Raw genomic sequence first — 21503 nt, 5'->3', positions numbered from 1 at the left:
ATCAAGAATCTGCCATCTTAGATAACAAATAAAAGGTAAAGCCTAATATTAGTAGTCAGAAGTTCAGATTTTGGGGAATATTATGATGTTGTAAATGAGCTCAAAACCAAGAAGCATTTTCAGCTTGAATGAAGGAACTAACATCTTTTAGTGGGAAAATGCTTCAGGTCAAGCTTAAGAATTTGTTTATTGTCCAATACTCACGGGTAAACTGAACATGTGTAAGCAATTAGATCCCATGAAATGATTGCAGGCAGCTAAATGTTAAAAGCGAGTCATGTGTATTGATTATCTGGATACTCTTAAGTTAAAAGAAAGCACATCACAGCAAGACTAGAAATGAGACTGAGCCCATGGTTTATTTGCAGTTAAGCGACTAAAATGAAAGCAATTCTACTGCATGAAAGAACTAAGAATATTGCAAGAAACTGAAGGCAGTCGTAATAATGAGACTTAACAGCCTGAAATAAAACACAGCCTGCCTTCAGAAGATATTAAATAGTATGGTGTCAAAATTACTGCAATTTCCAAATGGAGGGGCAATTGCCAGACTCTCCATAAACCTATAGTTTGTTAGTGAAGCAAGTAAAAATGACATATATTACTATTACATTTTTTATAAAATCTTAAGTATTTAACAAAGTACACAATATCCAGGCAGCAAAATCCTTTAGATTTTGGACAATCTCACCAATAGCCTTGCTCTTAAATAAATAGTTAAGCTTTCTTTGATGGCTTTGGCTAAACGATGATTTTTGACAGTGAATGATATCCTGTTTTTTCAAATTATGCTTTAAATTCCAAAAATCTACATGAACCACCAGAATGGAAATCATTGGTTTGATGTCTTAACCACAGGACAGTCCCAAAGTATGATGTTCCTGCCTTCATGAATGGGTTTGAATCATTGATCCCCTGATTCTGAGACATAAATGCCACTGAGTTGAACAGAGAGCCTAATTAGGTTCAGTTTTCTTTTGGCGTGAGGCACTTTGAAACCATACCAACTGTTTCATAGTGACAAACCCATAGGACAAGTAGTAGAAAAAAATCAGTAATAATTCCAATTATGCAGATTGCTGTGTCTGAAAAATAACTCACAATTTTACTGTTGAGAAAAAATTACATTTGTGAACAGTTTTATGCTACCAGCTGATGCAGAACCAAGCAAAGAATGTGTAAATAATCTCATTCATATTTGCCTCAAGACAGAGTACTGCACTATTAAACCCCACTACTTTTTTAAGCTGCTTCCTGTGAACGCATTTAAATTCATAGAGCATCACATCCAGCGTAAGATACTTACTTTTCTTGTGATCATTTAAAGAAACTCTTCAGTGTAGTGCAAGCCACTGCCGGATTTTTTTGTGAATGGCCAGTGTAGCTTTAAGAGGCTGCAACTAGCTACTTACTCAGTTCATGATGTCATTAGTTCCTCTCGAAAGCTTCCTTGCTTTCACATGCTATAAACTCCGACTTGGAATTTATACTGTAGGATACCATGGAAACATATACTAAAGGTAATTAGATGTTTACTGAACTTTAAATAAATAAAATGTTTCACATTGTTATGGTTTAAAGAAGACTTTCAATTTTTAATTTTTTTATAAGACCCGTTCTAAAGTTTAAACACTGTTTCTTCAGCAGAGTAAACTAAGCTTGTGAACAACTTCAACAGCTGTGACTGTTCTGAGTTTCTTAAATACTATTGATAATTTGTGCAGTATAATCCTCTTTGATGCTGTAGATATTTGTGTCCAGCATAACATTGATCACAAGATGCAGCTGAATTCTTTTCTTGATCATGTTCGTAGATATAACACGCTAGAGAAATTTCCAGAAGCTTCAAATTTGAATCCACACATTTCCTTTGCAACTAGACATGAGAGGACTGTTTTTCTTGTTCACTCTAACTGTGAGAGCTGCTACTGGGCACGGACTTGGATATGGATCTGAAGGTAAATGTGTATTTTGCCATTTTATTTCCCTTGTATTGAATCAATATATGTCAGAATGTTTCATAATTCTAATTTTCTTCCACTTTTAGATAAATCCACATATAATAAGCCATTCCTTCCCTCTGCACTTGCAATTTCTCACACAACACACTCCACTCTTACTCAGAGCAGACTGGGAACCAAACCTGCACTGTCATGCAATACTTTATGCGGAGCTCTACAGGGAAAAATTAAAATTGCTTTTCAGAGAAGGAACAAAACGTCAGGTCATTTGGACAAGAACTCAATGTAAAGTGAAAAATTTTATCAATGACAACTGTTTACTGCGGAAGTAAGTTTTTTTTACTGTCTCTTATTGTCCTGCAATTGCCCGAATGGAAGAAAGATTTTTTTTTGTTTTCACCCATGGTTAGCTGACTCCTCAATGGGACAAGCAATGTAAAAAATGCCTTTTTAAACACCCAGTGGAAGGTGAGCAGAGCCCCAGCAAATGCTACATGCTGGGCCCCATTTTGTTTGAACTATCGGTCACTTGTATGTTTATGTCAGAAAGCATGCCCTTGGAAGAAAAATCAGGAAGTCTTGGGTTATTTGCCAGGATTGGAAGAATGCAGCTGGCAAGAAGGGAAGTATGGAGAGGAAGGAGCAGAATGTGCCAGGGATCTTCTGGCTGGTGGGGAGGGGAGACTGAGTAAAGACCTGAAGTTTCCTTGTGGATCCTGGGAGCACAAGCCTGCTGGGAGAGTAGAGAAGATGGAGTGAAATGTTGATATGGTTTGGATCTTTCATTTGAAGTGTTGGATTCCACTACAGAAGTGTGGAAGTTTCTCTGGCAAATCATAGTCTCAGTGCCAAGGGAAAAGTTTCCTCTCTTTCCACTTTATTCTCTCACGACCTCTCTCTTTCTCTCTAAAGAAAAGTTTATGCTCATTAACAGAGTTATATATGAAAAGTTAATGTGCTAACTGAAATGCCAGTGCTTGGCCTTTTTTGTAGAGTTCCTTTGTATTTTATGCTTTTCCATTCAACTTCAGCTTGATGTAGCTGTAAAGTTGTTTAGATTTAACTTCCCTGAAATTTATTGAGGTTATAAAACTGCAGCAGTCTAGGAATTAAAGTAAGCATTAAGTGCCAAAGGAAATGCAGGAAAATTTGGGGAAAAAAAGAGTTTTAGATCTTAATTGTTTTCAGAACAATTCAGAAATTGAGAACGATTCAGTGTCTTTTTTCATTGGTTGACACAACCCAGGCAGTTTGGGGAAACTGTAACTAAGTTTATCCAGAACATTTTAAACAAGTAATTTGATCTTTACCAAAAGAAGTAAAAGTGACAATTTAGTTCATAATTTAAAGGCTGAATCTGTAAATTATTTTGAAGAAGAGAATAAAAACTTAACATCTAACACTCACAATATTACTTACTAACTAACAATGCTATAAAATGCTACAATACCACATATGGCACAGATTGCGGAAATGATTTGTGCATTTTCTTCTCAGATTCTGAAATGCTTAACTCAATAATGTTTTCATGTTCCTTTAAAACACCGACATGAGAAGATAGGAATCAGTGCCAGAATAGGGCGTTCAGCTCCTCTTGCTTGTTTCACCATGCAGCCAGATCATAGCAGTTTTTTATTACCTCAATCTCGTTTCTCTGTAACAATCCCATTTACCTTGCTTCCCTTAACATCTAAAAATTTATCAATCTTTACTTTGAATATTGTCAGGGGCCGAACTTCCACACTGAGTCACCCACTTAGAATCATTGAGTCATACACTTAGAATCATTGAGTCATACACTTGGAATCATTGAGACATGCATGGAGTCATTGAGTCCTACACTATGGGTATAAGGCCTTCAGTCCAACATGTCCATGTTGACCAATGTGTCTTTTCGAATTGTCCCATTTGCCTGTATTTGGTCCATATCCCTTTTAACCTTTCCTACTCATGCACCTGTCTAAATGTATTATTTTAAGATGAATGGCCCCTGATTCTAGATGCCTCATCCAGGGGAAACAATAAATCCACATCTACCCTGCCAAGCCTGGTTAAGTATGTCGTGTCTTTCCGTGAGAAAGCCCCTTATTCCTTCAACTCAAGGACATATGAGCCTGGTTGATCTAATTTCACCAAGACTGTCGATCTGGTGAACCACTGCCACACTCTCAATATTGCAAATACATTTGTTCATAGGTAGTGAAACCAAATCTGTTCAGAATACTCCAGTTGTGATCTCAGCAGGTTTCTATATAATCGGAATAAGATGTTTCTACTCTTGTACTCCAATTCTTTGCAATAAAGACCAGAATGCTGTCTGCTTGATGAGTCAGCATTCAAACTTCTAGCGATTCATGTACAAGGACACCCAGGTTCCTTGCCATTTAAAATAAAATCTGCCTTTCTGTACTTTTCTGACAGACCTCACACTTTTTCAGATTCTAATTCATCTATCATGTCCTTCCCCATTCATTTAGCTCACTTCTATGCACTCAAAGTTCTCTGTCTTATCCTCATGATTAATACTGCCAGCTAGCTTTGTTTCATCAGAAAACATAAATATCCTACACTTGATTTCCTAGTCCAAATCACACATATAACCATGCTACCACTTTGTTATTTACTTACTTACTGAGATACAATGCAGAATAGGCCCTTCTGGCCCTTCGATCTGCGCCGCCCAGTAATCCCCCAATTTAATCCTAGCCTAATCATGGGATGATTTGGGTTCATCTTTTGAATTCAGCAGGAGGAAAAATTAAGTCACTCTAATTTTCCTGTCCCATTTCCAGTCTTGGTTTCCTACTCTGAATCTAATTAACCCCAGTGTATTTGTGAGGTACAGCATGTTACTTGATACTCAATACTGGATTAGACCATAAGGCATAGGAGCAGAATTAGGCCATTTGGCCCATCGAGTCTGCTATGGTTTATTTAATATCCCTCTCAGCCCAAATCTCCTTCCTTCTCCCTGTTACCTTTGGCACAGTGACTAATGAAAAAACTATCAACCGCTGATTTAAATATACTCAATTACTTGGTTTCTGCAGCCGTTTGTGGCAATTAATTCCACAGATTTACTACCCACTGGCTAAAGAAATTCCCCTTCATTTCTGTTCTAAATGGACATCCCTCTAGTCTGAGGTTGTGCCTTCTGGTCCTAGACTCACCCACCCTAGGAAACATCCTCTTCACATCCAATCTACCCAGTTGTTTCAATATTCAACAGGTTTCAATAATATCCTCCCTGATTCTTCTGAACTCCAGCAAGTACAGGCCCAGAGCTACCAACTGCTCCACGTATGTTAACCCTTTCTTTCATTGAATCATTCTCATGAACTTCCACTTGAACCTCTCCAATGCAGATCTTCTTTAAGATAAGGAGGCCAAAACTGCTCACAGCACTTCAGAGTGGTCTGACCAAGGCTTCATAAAGCCTCAGCAGTATGTTCTTGCTCTGATATTCTATTCCTCTCAAGATGAATTTCCCTCCTTACCACCTGCTCAACCTGCAAATTAATCGTCAGCAAATTCTGCACAAGATCTCCCAAATCCCTTTCCAGCTTTGATCTTTGAATATCCTTCCCATTTAGAAAATAGTCCATGCCCTTATTCCTTCTACTAAAGTGCCTGACCATACACTTCCCTACACTATATTTGATTTGCCACTTCTCTGCCCATTCACCCATTCAGTCTAAGTCCTTCTGCAGACTCCCTGCTCCTTCTATACTACCTTTCCTCCAGGTCTTCGTATCATCCACCAACTTGGACAGAGAAACATCAATTCCATCATCCAAATCATTGACACGTAATGTGAAAATAGGCAGTCCAAAACATCAAGGCTCTGTGGAACACCACCAGTCACTGGCAGCCCACCAGGAAAGGCCCCCTTTATTCACACTCTGTCTCCAGCCAATCAGCTAATGCCCTATCCATGCTAGTATATTTCCTGCAATACCATGGGCTTTTATCTTGTCAATCAGCCGCATGTGGCACCTTGTCAAAGGCCTTCTGAAAATCCAAGTAAACAACATCCACTGACTCACCTCACTCTGCTTGTTATTTCCTCAAAGAATTCCAGCAGATTTGTCGGGCAAGATTCGCCTTAAGGAAACCAAGATGACTTCAACCTATTTTTTTCATGTGCCTCCAAGTACCTCGAATCCTTATCCTTAATAATGGACTCCAACATCTTCCCAACCACTGGTCAAGCTAACTGGTTTATTTTTCCTGTCTTTTGCCTCCCTTCTTAAAGAGTAGAGTAACATTTGCAGTTTTCCAGTCCTCCAGAACCATGACAGAATCTAGTGATTCTTGAAATATCATTAATAATACCTTCAAAATCTCTTCAACCACCTCTTTCAGAACCATGGGGACAAGGTAACTTACCTATCTTCAGACCTTTCAGCTTCCCAACCTCCTTCTATTTTGTAATAGCAACTACTCTCACTTCTGCTCTGACTCTCAAATTTCTGGCGTATTGCTATTCTCCTCCACAGTGAAGACTGATGCAAAATACTTATTAAATTTGTCTACCATTTCCTCATCCGCTATTACTACCTCTCCAGCATCATTTCCCAGCAGACCAATATCCACTCTCGCATCTCTTTTACTCTTCTTATAAAGTATCTCCGAAAACTTTTGCTATCCTCTTTTATATTATTGGCTATCTTACATTTATATTTCATTTGTTCTCTCCTTATTGTGTTTTTTAAATTGCCTTCTGTTGCCTTTTAAAAGATTCCCAATCCTCTAACTTCCCACTATTTTTTTTCTATATTATATGCCCTCCCTTTCCTTTCATGCTGTCTTTGACTTCCCTTGTCAGCCACAGTTGCCTCTACCTCCTTGTAGAATATTTCTACACCTTTGGGATATATCTATCCTTTGCCTTCCAAATTGCCCCCAGAAACTCCAACTCCTTTTTCAACAGATGCAGATAATGAACTTATCTCAGAATTGCTAAATTCTGATATAGGGTCACCTATTTGTACAACTCATTAACTTTTAAAACAGCTATAGATAAGAATAAGTATAAACTTTGCGAGAGAGTGTAAAATTGGAGCAGTGCAAATTATGAGAGCATTAGGCAGGAACAAGGAAGAATTAATAGGGATCAGCTGCTTTTGGGCAAGTCTACATCTGACATGTGGAGGGTGTTTAAAGACCAACTGTACAGAGTACAGGACAGGTATGGTCCAGTAAGAAGGAAGGACAAGGATGGCATGGTCAAGAGAAGATTGGATGTTGAGAGAGGTGATGAACTTAGTAAAGACGGAGAAGTATGTAAAGGTTATGAAGCTAGAATCAAACAGAACTTTGAGGATTATAAAGAAGCCAGAAAAGAGCTGAAGAAGGGAATTAGGAAAGCCAGGAGAGGCCATGAAAAGTCCTTGGCAAGTAGGATTAAAGAGAACCCCCAAACAATTGTACACATATATCAAGAGCAAGATGATAACTAGGGAGACAGTAGGACCACTCAGGGTTAAAGGGGGGAACAGTCATTTGGATGTGGCAGATGTGAATGAGATCCTTAATGAGTACTTCACAGCAGTATTGACCAAGGAGGATGTGGCAGATAGGGAGATCAGTGCTGAATACCAGGGTATTTCAAGGTAAAGGAGGAAGTAGTGATGGTTCTTTTAAAGAGCTTTAAGGTGGCTAAGTCCCCTGGGCCTAATTGGATATACCCTATGTTATTGAGAGAAAGGGAAGAGAAGAAATGGCTCGGGCCTGGACCAATATCTTCGTGTCCTGTCTAGCCAGAGACGAGGTCCCGGAGGACTGACGAGTAGCTAATGTTCCATTATTCAAGGAGCGAACAAGGGATAACCTGGAAACTATAGACTGGTGAGTCTCTTGGCAGTGGTAGGGAAGTTACTGGAGAGAATTCTTAGGGATAGGATATATGAGCATGGCTTTGTGCAGGGCAAGTCATGTCTTACTAACTTGATTGAGTTTTTTGACAAGATGACAAGGACAATTGATGAAGATAGAGCGGTGGAGGTTTTCTACATGAATTTCAGTAATGTGTCTGATGTGGTCAAAGGGACTTACTCTAGTTGGAGGACTGCCATTAGTAGTGTTCTGTGTGGATCTGTACTGGGACTTCTACTGTTTGTGATGTATATAAATGACCTGGATGAAAACCCAAAGGGGTGTGTTAGTAAGTTTGCAGATGATATAAAGGTTGGTGATGTTGTGGATAGCGTAGAAGACTAGTAAAGAATACAATGGGATATAGATCAGTTGGAGATATGGGCCGAAAAATGGCTGATGGAATTTAACCTGGCAAGATGTGCAGTATTGCGCTTTAGTAGGTCAAATGGAAAGAGGCAGTACACTGTTAAGGGCAAGATCCTTAAGTGTTGATGAGCAGAGGGGTCCTGGGGTCCAAGTTCATAGCTCACTGAAAGTGGCTGCACAGGTTGATAGGGTGGTTAAGAAGGTATATGACATACTTGCCCTTATTAGTCAAGGCATTGAACTCAACAGTCAGGAAGTTATGTGGCAGCTTTATAAAACTCTAGTTAGGCCACATCTGGGGTACTGCATACAGTAATGGTCGTTTCCTTATAGCTTTGTCAAAGCTTTGGAGAGGGTGCAGAAGAGGTTTACCAGGATTTTGCCTGGATTAGAGGGCATGTGCTGTACTAAGAGATTGGACGAATGGATTGTTTTCTCTGGAGCGGCAGAGGTGGAGGGGTGATCTAACAGAGTATATAAGATTATGAAAGGCATAAATAGAGCAGACAGACAAATCTTTTTCCAAGGGTTGAAATGTCCAACACCAGAGGGCATGCATTTAAGGCGAGAGGAAGTAATTTCAGAGGAGATGTGAGGGGCAAGTTTTTTTTTACACAGTGAGTGGTGGGTGCCTGGAATGCACTGCCAGGGTGGGGTGATGTGGAGGCCGAAACATTAGAGACTTTTAGACAGGCACATGGATGGAAGTTATGGACATTGTTCTTAACAGAAGGGATTAGTTTAGTTAGCCATCTGATTACTAATTTAATTAGTGTGGCACAGCACAGTGGGCCGAGGGTCTGTTCCTGTTCCATACTATCTTGTGTTCTGGTTTTATTTCAGATGTTCAGGATCTGCATTTCTTTTTTATTGCTTTTAAATTAAAGTATTCTATTTTGTTTACATACATGTGACTGACATTTTTGATCAAATACTTGGATATTTTGCTGATATTTATGAATTGTGAAGTCATTAATGTTAATTTTCTTCAAACTAAGTGCACGAAATTCAACCACCTTTGAAAACTGAGGATGAACATATATATGATATGTCCAGTATTCCAAAAGGACACAAGTATTCCAAAATTTCACCTTGTTTCCTTTTCATAGTAAGAAATGCATCACAAGACATTGGAACACTTGTGCACTGAGGCAGTCAGTCTCAGCTTTAGCCTGGCAAGATGTAGCTTACCTGACATTCTGAGGAGAAGGTTGGAAACAATTTGACAATAAAAAGTGTCAGGAGAACAAGGTAAACCATTTGACATTCTGCAGAAGAGGAAGGAGAGTGAATCTTAAAATTAATACCTCATATGGTTGATGAAGCCTGGACTATAAATTTGATTGGCAAGCTTCAGTTTCATCCTAGATATCCAAATAACCTTTCTATGCCTTAGTTCAGTTGAATTCCAAGAAGACTGTATCCTGTGAGCACACTTTAGCAATCAATTCCAATCTTGTCTCAAAAATCAAATCATGTGTCCTCCACCATGGAATGCCCAGAAGGAATCTATGCCAGAGCATCTGAAGGTAAGCCACCTTACAATGGGATAGGTAACTGAAACATTTCTGTGTGCTACAGCCTCATCTTGTCTCTGCAATAATTCAAGAGCTACCATTTTGAATGAGATTTATGGTTTTTATTATGAGTGCCAGTGAAGCCTATCCCATTGGACTTTCTCCAGCAGGTAAAGTTCTATTGACAACTTGTGCCAGCTTGCATTCCCTAAATTTGAATTTGGCTTTCTTGATAGGAACAACCGTTTGGGAGAGTTTTTTGCCATGAACTCACATGTGCACATAGTAACACAAGATACCTAGTAAAGATAGTTTAGGCTGGATTGCTTATCTTTCCTAAAAAGTGATCATTTGGGAATAAGGCCAACATTCATAGGATGTGATAATCTTTTTTTAGTAGTATTCATTTTGTAATGTCGACAGCATGGAAATATTACTTGCAAAGTAATACAGACTATACAGACTATATTCAGAAAATTTTAGGAAAAGTAAGTATTTGAGGATGGTTTTCTTCAATGGATTGTGGAATGAAACTGAAGGATACCTTTACCAAATGCATTTAATCCCTAGACTACAATGACAGAAATGCAAGTGATCGAGAAATAAGTGGATTAGCTGAGTAGAATGGTTCTCATGCACCTTTTGCTTTCTTATCTGACACAAAGATTTGTAATGCTGGAACTGTGTGCTACAGGCATTCTTATTTCTATTGTATAATAATGTAAGAAAAGTATTTACCACTGGCAATATGGAATTGCTTCACAAATATCCAATTGAGACCAAAAATCCTCATCTATCACTTCACACATGCCAACTACAGTCTTTCTCTATAACTCTAGCTTTGCTAGTAAAACCTGGGCAGGTTGAGAAATATTTATAATTCATTAAGTTATATTTCTTTTAGCTGTATAACTGAATAGTCTTATGCTCTATGACAAGCTATCTTACTCCATTATGAGTTACAGAACATTACTTAGCAAAGTATATTTTTGATTATGCTGAATGATTAAAATTGGTGTTTTAAATTTGAGGGTTTTAATATAGAACACGGCACTCCTTATAAATTTTTTTTTGAATGTTTATTTTTATGTTGGCATATTGCAGCAGCTTAACGATAGGGGCAAGATAAGGCGAATGGATGTGTTTGAGGTTGCTGGAATTGAACTATGATAAGTTCACAGGTAGAAAGGAGATTTTAGGTTGCCTCTTTCCCCTCTTTTTCCTGCTGTGCATTTATTTCTAGCCATAAGTCAGTGTCCTGAAGATGAGAAGGTGCAGCATGCAGCAAGACCATCAAATGCCATGCTATTTACTCTGCTCATGTATGTAGGATTCTGCTAAAGTGATCTAGGCAGCAGAATTATTTGGCACACCAATAACCTGTCTATTCTATTTGTATGGTGATAACAATCTATTGTCTGCATGTTGTCTATGCTGCCCAGGAGTTGTACAACACAGTCCTCATGGAGATTTTGTTGCCTAGTTTGGTTGTGTACTTTAGCTCAAGCTGCAGCATCACAAAATGAAAATAACGGGACTGTCCCCAGTTCATCAGGCATCAGTCTGCATGATTTTCTGCCTGTGGTCATGCATCAGTTAAACAGTGAGTGAGTGAGTTGAATTCCTTTCAGTTTACCTACAAAACAAAGTTGCCATTATTCAGATTCATTTATTTAGTTATGTACATCGAAACATATGGAATCAGATTTAATATCATCAGCGTATGTCGTGAATTTCGTTAACTTTATGGCAGGAGTACAATGAAATACATGATAAATAAATAGAGATACAAACAACAATGGAATATAAACAATAGAAATAGATATATCTCTATTAAACAGTTAAGTTTAAACAAGTAGTGCAAATAACAGAAATAAAAGAGTAGTGAGGTAGTGTTCATGGGTTCAATGTCTATTTAGCAATTGTATGGCAGAGGGGAAGCAGCTGTTCCTGAATCGCTGAGAGTGTGCCTTCAGGCTTCTGTATCTCTCTCCCGACGGTAATAATGTAACCGTCAATGTACAGGCGGTACAGTGAAATACGTCATTTGTATTCTCAACCAACACAACCTAATGAACGTGGGGGCAGCCCGCAAGTGTTGCCATACAGTCCAGCGCCAACATAGCGTGCCCACCATATCCACACAACAACTCGAACAACAGGAACACAAACAAAAACAGCCAAATAAGCTCTGTTCCTCCCTCCCATCCACCTTCCCAAGCATGCATGCACACACACACACACCACCCTCCCACCTCAGGAGTTGCAGAACGTTACTTAGCAAAGTGTCTCTTTGAGTATGGCGAATGATTAATGTTGCTGTCTCAAGGCATCCAGTCTCTAGTGGACTCTGGATTTACAGACTCATAGACATTGGGCCTTTGACTTCTCCAGTGAACTTGTAGACTTTCAGACCCACAGCTTCAGCCACGGGGCCTTGACTTTCACCGATTGACCACTGGGCTTCGATTTTCGGTATCAACTCCAGAGTTCGCCGATGATTCCGAATGAGAATCCTGAACGGGGACCCCAATCTCCAGGCCTTGAGCTCTGGACTCTGATGACCAGGACCCCAACACTAAGCCTCGTAACTCCGGTCTCACTAACTCGCGTATGTAGGGGCTCATCAGCCATTTTGCTTCGGCCTGCACAGGACTCTGATCCTGGAACTAGCTGATGACTCGCTGATCTGAGGTACCACGGGTCTTTGCCCTCACTGGACTCCTGGCTTGACATCCAACTATGATTGTTCTTAGTCTCCCATCCACCTCACTGGCCTTTGAATGCAGAGCACAGAGCGGAGGCCTAGATTTTGGTCTTACTGCTAACTCCCCCAAAACATCTAAGTCTGAGCCATGACTTTGTTCAGCACCATCTTGACTAGAAGTCAGAAAGAAATAACCAGCATGAAAGGCCTGCAACACAATAATTGCAGCATAGCAGGATGAAGGAAACTGACTTGTAGAGGACTTTGTCGAAAATAATTTTATGAACTATTATGGGCTCACAAACAATCATGTGCACTTTCTCAATGCTGATCTTCGCTAAGAGTGAATTAAATATGGTTGGCTCACTTTGAATAGATTTTCTTTATGCATGAGACAATGGCACACTGTTAGATGTTGGAAAGATTTCTATCTCCAGCTGAAAAGAGCAGAGGTACAGAAGTACATTGTTTTCATTTTCTTGCTAGCTACTTGGAACGTGGTCCTGCAGTTATGGTAGTGCCACTGGCAGATTCTCCTTATAAAAACACGGATATCTCACAAACTATTCCTTGTTGAGATTTTGGAAAGTTGCACTCTGAACACCCTGAAGCAATCTGATTTTGCATTGGGTGCCCTTTTCCCCTCCACCCATTCTTCTTCCTACAACAGCTTTTCCTACTGAGCGTGTTCTGTTCATTCAGTTAGCGTGAATTCAGAGGAATGCATCCAGGACTGGAAGCAACTAGTTTTGCAGAAGATTCAGGTCAGCAAAAAATCCTTTGTAGTCTGCCTTATAATTCTGTGTAGACCTCAGCATCTTAGGTGGCACGATAGCATAGTGGTTGGCACAATGCTTTACAGTATAGGTGGCCTGGGTTCAATTCCCGCCACTGCCTGTAAGGAGTTCGTACGTTCTGCCTGTGATCATGTCGGTTTCCTCCAGGTGCTCTGATTTCCTCCCACAGTCCAGAGATGTGCTGGTTGGTAGTTTAATTGGTCATTGTAAATTGTGCCATGATTAGGCTGGGATTAAATTGGGGGATTGCTGGGTGGTGTAGCTCGAAGGCCCAGAAGGGCCGGTTTCACGCTGTTGTTGTTTGTGTTCCTGTTGTTCGAGTTGTTGTTCAGCGGACATGGTGGGCATGCTATGTTGGCGCTGGACTGTATGGCAACACTTGCGGGCTGCCCCCAGGTTCATTAAGTTGTGTTGGTTGAAAATGCAAATGACGCATTTCACTGTACACTGACGGTTACATTATTACTGTCGGGAGGGAGGTACAGAAGCCTGAAGGCACACTCTCAGAGATTCAGGAACAGCTGAATGATAATAAATAAATAAATCTTGATCAATCTTTGAATACTCTTGTATGGTCAATGCATTTTTGTCACTGTCGCAGAAGGCTGCATACACTCAGAGACCACTATATTAGTACAACTGTACACCTGCTCGATAATGCAAATATCTAATCAGTCAATCATGTGGCAGCAACCCAATGCATAAAAGCATGGTCAAGAGGTTCAGTTGTTGTTCAGACCAAACACCAGAATGCGGAGGAAATGTGATCTAAGTGACTTTGACTGTGGAATGATTGTTGGTGCTAGATGGGGTGATTTGAGTATCTCAGAAACTGCTGATCTCCTGGGATTTTCATGCACAACAGTCTCTAGAATTTATAGAGAATGGCGCAAAACACAAAAAAAAGTCCAGTGGGCAGCAGTTCTGTGGATGAAAATTCGTTGTTAATGAGAGAGGTCAGAGCAGAATGATAGGACTGGTTCAAGCTGACAGGAAGGTGCCAGTAGCTCAAATAACCAGATGTTATAACAGTGGTGTGCAGGAGAGCATCTCTGAACCTGAATGCACAACACATTCATAGTCATAGTCATAGTCATACTTTATTGATCCCAGGGGAAACAACAGGAATTCTGCAGATGCTGGAAATTCAAGCAACACACATAAAAGTTGCTGGTGAACGCAGCAGGCCAGGCAGCACCTCTTCCTAGAGATGCTGCCTGGCTTGATCCCAGGGGAAATTGGTTTTCATTACAGTTGCACCATAAATAATAAATAATAATTGAAATAGTAATAGTAATATTACTATTAGTAAATAGTAATAGTCATGGAAATAATAAGTAGTTATAGAATAGTAATAGAAAAATAGTAATAAATAGTTAAATAGTAATATTTAAATTATGCCAGTAAATTATGAAATAAGTCCAGCATCAGCCTATCGGCTCAGGGTGTCTGACCCTCCAAGGGAGGAGTTGTAAAGTTTGATGGCCACAGGCAGGAATGACTTCCTATGACGCTCTGTGCTGCATCTCGGTGGAATGAGTCTCTGGCTGAATGTACTCCTGTGCCCACCCAGTACATTATGTAGTGGATGGGAGACATTGACCAAGATGGCATGCAACTTAGACAGCATCCTCTTTTCAGACACCACTGTGAGAGAGTCCAGTTCCATCCTCACAACATCACTGGCCTTACGAATGAGCTTGTTAATTCTGTTTGTGTCTGCTGCCCCAGCACACAACAGCAACAGCAAACTGGCCACCACAGACTCGTAGAACATCCTCAGCATCGTCCGGCAGATGTTAAAGGACCTCAGTCTCCTCAGGAAATAGAGACAGATCTGACCCTTGTAGACAGCCTCAGTGTTCTTAGACCAGTCCAGTTTATTGTCAATTCGTATCCCCAGGTATTTGTAATCCTCCACCATGTCCACACAGACCCCCTGGATGGAAACAGGGGTCACCGGTACCTTAGCTCTCCTCAGGTCTACCACCAGCTCCTTAGTCTTTTTCACATTAAGCTGCAGATAATTCTGCTCACACCATGTGACAAAGTTTCCTACCGTAGCCCTGTACTCAACCTCATCTCCCTTGCTGATGCATCCAACTATGGCAGAGTCATCCGAAAACTTCTGAAGATGACAAGACTCTGTGCAGTAGTTGAAGTCCGAGGTGTAAATGGTGAAGAGAAATGGAGACAAGACAGTCCCCTGTGGAGCCCCAGTGCTGCTGATCACTCTGTCGGACACACAGTGTTGCAAGCACACGTACTGTGGTCTGCCAGTCAGCTAATCAAGAATTCATGATACCAGGGAAGCATCCAACTGCATCGCTGTCAGCTTCTCCCCCAGCAGAGCAGGACGGATGGTGTTGAATGCACTGGAGAAGTCAAAAAACATGACCCTCACAGTGCTCGCTGTCTTGTCCAGGTGGGCGTAGACACGGTTCAGCAGGTAGATGAGGGCATCCTCAACTCCTAGTCCGGGCTGGTAGGTGAACTGGAGGGGATCTAAGTGTGGCCTGACCATAGGCCGGAGCAGCTCCAGAACAAGTCTCTCCAGGGTCTTCATGATGTGGGAGGTCAATGCCACCGATCTGTAGTCACTGAGGCCGCTGGGGCGCGGCGTCTTCGGCACAGCGACGAGGCAGGACGTCTTCCACAGTACAGGAACCCTCTGGAGCCTCAGGCTCACGTTGAATACATGGCGAAGTACTCCACATAGCTGAGGGGCACAGGCTTTGAGCACCCTGGTACTGACACCATCCGGTCCTGCAGCCTTGCTTGGGTTGAGACGTTTCAGCCGTCTTCTCACCTGTTCAGCCGTGAAGCCCACCGTGGTGGTTTCGTGTGGGGGAGGGGTATAGTCATGAGAGCAGGGTGGGGGACTGTGAGGAGGGGTAGGAGGGGAGAGTGGAATATGTGTTGGTTGGGGGCTGACAACAGATGGCTCATGTGGGGGATGGGCAGGGGTCACAATGTCAAATCTGTTAAAGAACAGGTTAAGTTCATTGGCCCTGTCCACACTGCCTTCAGCTCCTCTGTTGCTGGTTTGCCGAAACCCAGTGATGGTCCTCTTCCCCCTCCAGACCTCTCTCATGTTGTTCTGCTGGAGTTTCCACTCAAGCTTCCTCCTGTACCTGTCTTTAGCCTCCCTGATCCTGGCTTTCAGGTCCCTCTGTATTGCCCTCAGCTCCTCCCTATTTCCATCTCTAAACGCCCTCTTCTTAGCGTTCAGGATGTCCTTAATGTCCTTTGTCACCCATGGCTTGTTATTTAAATAACAAAGGACAGTTCTTGTCGGAACATTGCAGTCCACACAGAAGTTGATGTAATCAGTGATGCACTCTGTGAGCCCATCAATATCCTCTCCATGTGGCTCATAGAGTGCCTGCCAGTCTGTCACCTCAAAACAACCCTGGAGCGCCTCATAAGCCTCCTCCGACCATTTCCTCACTGTCCTCGAGGTTGCAGGTTTACTCTTCACCAGAGGCACGTAGCAGGGTTTTAGATGCACCAGGTTGTGATCTGACCTTCCCAATGGGGGGAGGGGAGAGGAGCTGTATGCATCCTTAACGTTAGCGTACATCAAATCCAGAGTCCTCTCCCCTCTGGTTGTACAGCTCACGTACTGCGTGAAGTTGGGCAGTGTTCTAGCCATGGTAACCTGGTTGAAGTCACCCGAGATGGTAATGAGGGCACTCGGGTGCTGCGTTTGTAATCTGGCTATGACGGTGTAAATGATGTTACACACCGAACGTCGGGTAACCTTGAAGTGGATGAGCTACAGCAGCAGAAGACCATGAACATACACTCAGTGGCCACTTTATTAGGTACAGGAGGTATCTAACATCAGAATGGCCATTGAGTGTATGTGCATGAGTGTTCTTAACTATTTTTGATCATTTTTATGGTTTAAGGCACACTTGAGTCCTATTTCACCCTGCAGATATTTCAAAAGACAAAATAATGATTACTAATCCCCAAATTAAAAACAGAAAATTCTGGAAATACTCAGCAGGCTAGGAAGCACACGTGGTGAGATTAACTCTATTCTCAATTCTGTTTGGCCTTTCCATGAAACTTGGGGAGAGTGAGAAACTGTACGTGTTTCATGTTGTAGAGAAGGTGGGGAGGAGTGGAGTGAGTCAATGGGATGTTGATGACAGGATGGGGATGAAGAGAAATTGAACGATGTAAAGGGAAAGGTGCTTTTACAGAACAGTACCACATAGGAACAGGCTTTTTGTCCCAAAATTGTTTGTGCCGAACCATTTAAATTAGTAATCAACTGGGTAACTAAAGTAATCTCTTCTACACAAAGTCCATATCCATCCAACTTCCTCATATTGATGTGCCTATCTAAACATCTTTCAGAAGTCTCCAGTGAAAAATAGGGCTCTACCAACACCCCAGGCAGCACATTCCAGGCACCCACCACTCTCTGTGCTTAAAAAGAAACTTGCCCCTCACACGTTCTTTCAAATTGCCCCCTCATCTGAAATGCATGCCCTCTAGTATTAGACCTTTCAACCCCTGGGCAAAGACATTGTCTGCATTCTGTATCTGCACCTCTCATAATCTTATAAACCTCTATCAGATTTCCTCTCAGCCTCCGGCCCTCCAGAGAAAAGAACCCAAGTTTGTCCAACCTCTCATTATAGCACATGCCCTCTATTCCAAGCAACATCCTGGTAAGCCTCTTCTGCACCCTGTACAAATCCTTAATGTCCTTCCTATAATGGGGTGTCCGGAACTGCACGCAATACTCAAGATGCGGCCTAGCTAGAGCTTTATGGATACAAGAGATTCTGCAGATGCTGGAAACCCAGAGCAACACACACAAAATGCTAGAGGAACTCAGCAGTACAGGCAGTATCTATGGAAATGAATAAACAATCACCGTTTTGGGCCGAGGCTCTTCATCAGGACTGGAAAGGAAGGGGGAAGATGCCAGAATAAAAAGCTGGGGGGAGGAGAAGGAGGACAAATTCGAAGATGATAGGTGAAGCCAGGTGAAAGGGGGAGGGATTATGAAGTAAGAAGCTGGGTAGTGATAGGTGGAAAAGGCAAAGGATTGGAGAAGAAGAAATCTCATAGGAGAGGAGAATGGACCATGGGAGAAAAGAAAGGAGGCGAGGCACCTGGGGGAGTTTACAAGCTGATGAGAAGAAGAGGTAAGAGACCAGAGTGGGGAATAGAAAAAAAATGAAGGGTGAGGGGAAAATTCTTCAGAATGAAAAATTGATGTTCATGCCATCAGGTTGGAGGTTACCAAGATGGAATAAGAGGAATTGCTTTTCCACCCTGAGAGTGGCCTCGTTGTAGCAGAAGAGGAGGCCATGACCGACATGTCGGAATGGGAATGGGGATAGAAATTCTAATGGTTGGTCACTGAGAAATTCCACTTTTTTGTGGATGGAGCAGAGGTGCTTGACAGAGTAATCCCCCAAATTATGTCGGGTTTCACCAATGTAGAGGAGGCTGCATACAGTAGACAACCTCAACATATTTGCAGGTTAGGTGTTGTCTCACCTAGAAGGACTGTTTGGGGCTCTGAATGGAGATGAGGGAAGAGGTGAATGGGCAGGTGTAGCCTTTCTGTCACTTGCAGGGATACATGCCAGGAGGAGATTCGTGGGGAGGGACAAATGGACAACTTCATCTCGGAGTGAGCTACCTCTGCAGAGAGGGGGTGGTAGGATCCCATTGAAGATGGAAAAAGCTGTGGTGAATGATGAGATGGATGCGGAAGTTCATGGAGGTGGTAGGAGAGGACAAGAAGACCTTGATCTATATTAAGATGGCGGGAAGATGGGGTAAATATGGATGTCTGGGAAATGGAGGAGATGTAGGTGAGGGTAGCATCAATGGTGGAGAAAGGGAAACTGTTCTTTGAAGAAGAAGGACATCTCTGATGTCTTGGAAGTGAAAGCCTCATCCTGGGAACAGATGTGGTGGGGATGAAGAAACTGAGAAAAGGCAATGGAGAGAAGAGACAGGTGGGAAAGACATATAGTCAAGCAAGCCGTGGAATTGGGAGATTCGTCAAAGATATTGGTAGACAGTTTGTCTTCAGAGATGGAGACAGGGAGAGAAGTGTCAAAAATGGACCAAGTGAATTTAAGGACAGGGTGGAAGTTGGAGGTAAATTTGATGAAATTTGCAAGCTCAGCTTGGGTGCATGAAGCAGCACCAATGCAGTGGAGAAGTGCAATGTAGTGGAGAAAGAGATGGGAAGCATTACCAGGGAAGGCTTTGAACATGGAGTGCTTCATGTGGCCAGATGGGGCTCATGCGGGTGCCCATGGCTAGCCCTGGAATTTGGAGAAAGTGGGAGGAGCCGAAGGAGAAATTGTTGAGGGTGAGGACTAGTTCTGCCAGACGGAGGGTGGTGGTGGTAGTGGTGGTGGTGGAGTGGAACAGTCGGGTCTGTTGTCAAGAACGAAGTGGAGAGCTATAAGGCCTTCTTAATGGGCGGTTTAAGTGCATAGGGGCTGAACATCCATTTTTAAATGAAGTGGCCAGGTCCAGGGAATTGCAAGTTGTTGAGGAGATCAAGCTAGAATAATTCCCTTCGACCACCTTCTGTCTTCTATGGCCAAACAGCCAATTCATTGTGGATCCTATGCATCTCAATCTGCTGGATGAGCCTCCCATGTGGGACCTTGTCATACACCTTATTAAAATGCATGTAGACAACATCCACAGCTGTATCTTCATCAATTGCCCATGTCATCTTGTCAAAATCTCACTCAGATTAATAAAGCATGACTTGCGCTGCAGGTAGCCATGCTGACTCTCCTTAATGAGGCCATGGTTTTCCATGGTACGGAGCAGGTGTTGAAGATTGTGACAGCCATCTACACTATCCCTTTGGTTTCAATTACTCTTTCCATTTCCATAGCTCCCACCACATTGCTACAATTGTTGTACAGCAGCACTGTTACAGTGCAGGGACCAGGCCAGATATGCTGGGAACTCTGAATGAACACATAGATGGTTCTGATGGCCTCTCACTGCCCATGGTGATATAGGGGTTTCCTGCTACTTCCAACTATCCCAGACTGGATATTTCTACAAAGGTTTGATAATGATTTTGATAATTAAAAGTAAATTAGTGATGCATTAATAAAAACAATAAATTCATTTAAAGAATGTATCTAATCTAAATGAATATCTAAAAAATAATTTGCCTTCACTTTCCTCTGTATCTTTTTAATGAAGATCACCACACTCATCCTAATGGATGAGACAACTACCAGTTATAGTTGGTAAACAGCCAATAGACCAGTTCCAAAACATACCTTACTGAACTGCTTGCTAGTAATCATATGAACAGCCCCTAATTTTATTTCCTTTTCCCAATTTCTCTATCAGTACCATCTGCTTCTCAGTCAAATCACATAAGAAAATCCAACCACTTCTGCTTGATCGTAAATGTCATGACCAGACGAATCCCCTAGCATCAACATGTTGTGCTGAGGAAGGGGCAATCACCATTGATCTGAAATTGAAATGACTGAGCGGAAATATACGAGTACAGGAACAGAGCGGAGACTGGTTATGTGTGGAGAATGATTCACTTTCTGCCTCACAAAGTGTTCCCACTATCTACAGATATGTAAGAAGAATGATAGAATACTTCCCATTTGTTGTTAAATGCTGTTTCCCTCAACACATAAGAAGCTTGAAACCATCCAGGAGAAAATAACCTGCTTAACTGGCACTCGGTCTTGCATCTTAAATATTAATTTCCTTCACAACGAGTCCACAAAGACTGCATTGTATGCCATTTCCAAAATGCATTGCAGCAACTTGCCAGGTCTATTTTGATAAAAGAACCCAAATTCAATAAGACTAGAAGGAGAGTGAACACATGGGAACAGGCCAGTTTTGATATGCATAGAGAAAATGAATTACACTAAGTTGTAGAACTCAAGGTTGAGTCAGGAAGGCTTCTCCTTGTGATTTTACTTGGCTGTAGCTTTTGTGTTTATGAATTCCACAGATTCCCTGCAGAGAGCACCATGTTAAAAATAGCACAGGATTGGTGGACCTGTTCACCACAGAGTTGTCCACAAACAATCTTTGTGCAATGAACCCTGAAGTGAATACTAGGTAGCTGCTAATTTGTTCTTTAATTTCTTTACAGTTTATAGGATCTGCTTGATCTGCTGTGGTTGTTTTAAGCACAATGAACACTGCTAATTTCAGAGTAATTCACTGCAAGTTAATCATTTTAAGATGTTATGGAAACATGATAAATTGCATTTTCACT

General features: G+C 41.7%; 1 protein-coding gene across 1 annotated transcript in view; it reads left to right on the top strand.

The window, feature by feature from the left end:
- The first annotated feature begins 1432 nt into the window (after positions 1-1432).
- The window catches only part of LOC134353358 (sushi repeat-containing protein SRPX2-like), a 93344-nt gene continuing 73273 nt past the window's right edge, over positions 1433-21503 (top strand). Inside the window, exons 1-2 of the mRNA XM_063061392.1 lie at positions 1433-1520; positions 1815-1958. Of these exons, the coding sequence (XP_062917462.1) occupies positions 1883-1958 (76 nt within the window). The 5' untranslated portion in view covers positions 1433-1520; positions 1815-1882. The remainder of the gene's footprint in view (positions 1521-1814; positions 1959-21503) is intronic.

The sequence above is a fragment of the Mobula hypostoma genome, chromosome 10 (genome assembly GCF_963921235.1).
Source record: "Mobula hypostoma chromosome 10, sMobHyp1.1, whole genome shotgun sequence".
Classification (NCBI taxonomy): Eukaryota; Metazoa; Chordata; class Chondrichthyes; order Myliobatiformes; family Myliobatidae; genus Mobula; species Mobula hypostoma.
This window is presented reverse-complemented; position numbering and strand designations above follow the sequence as displayed.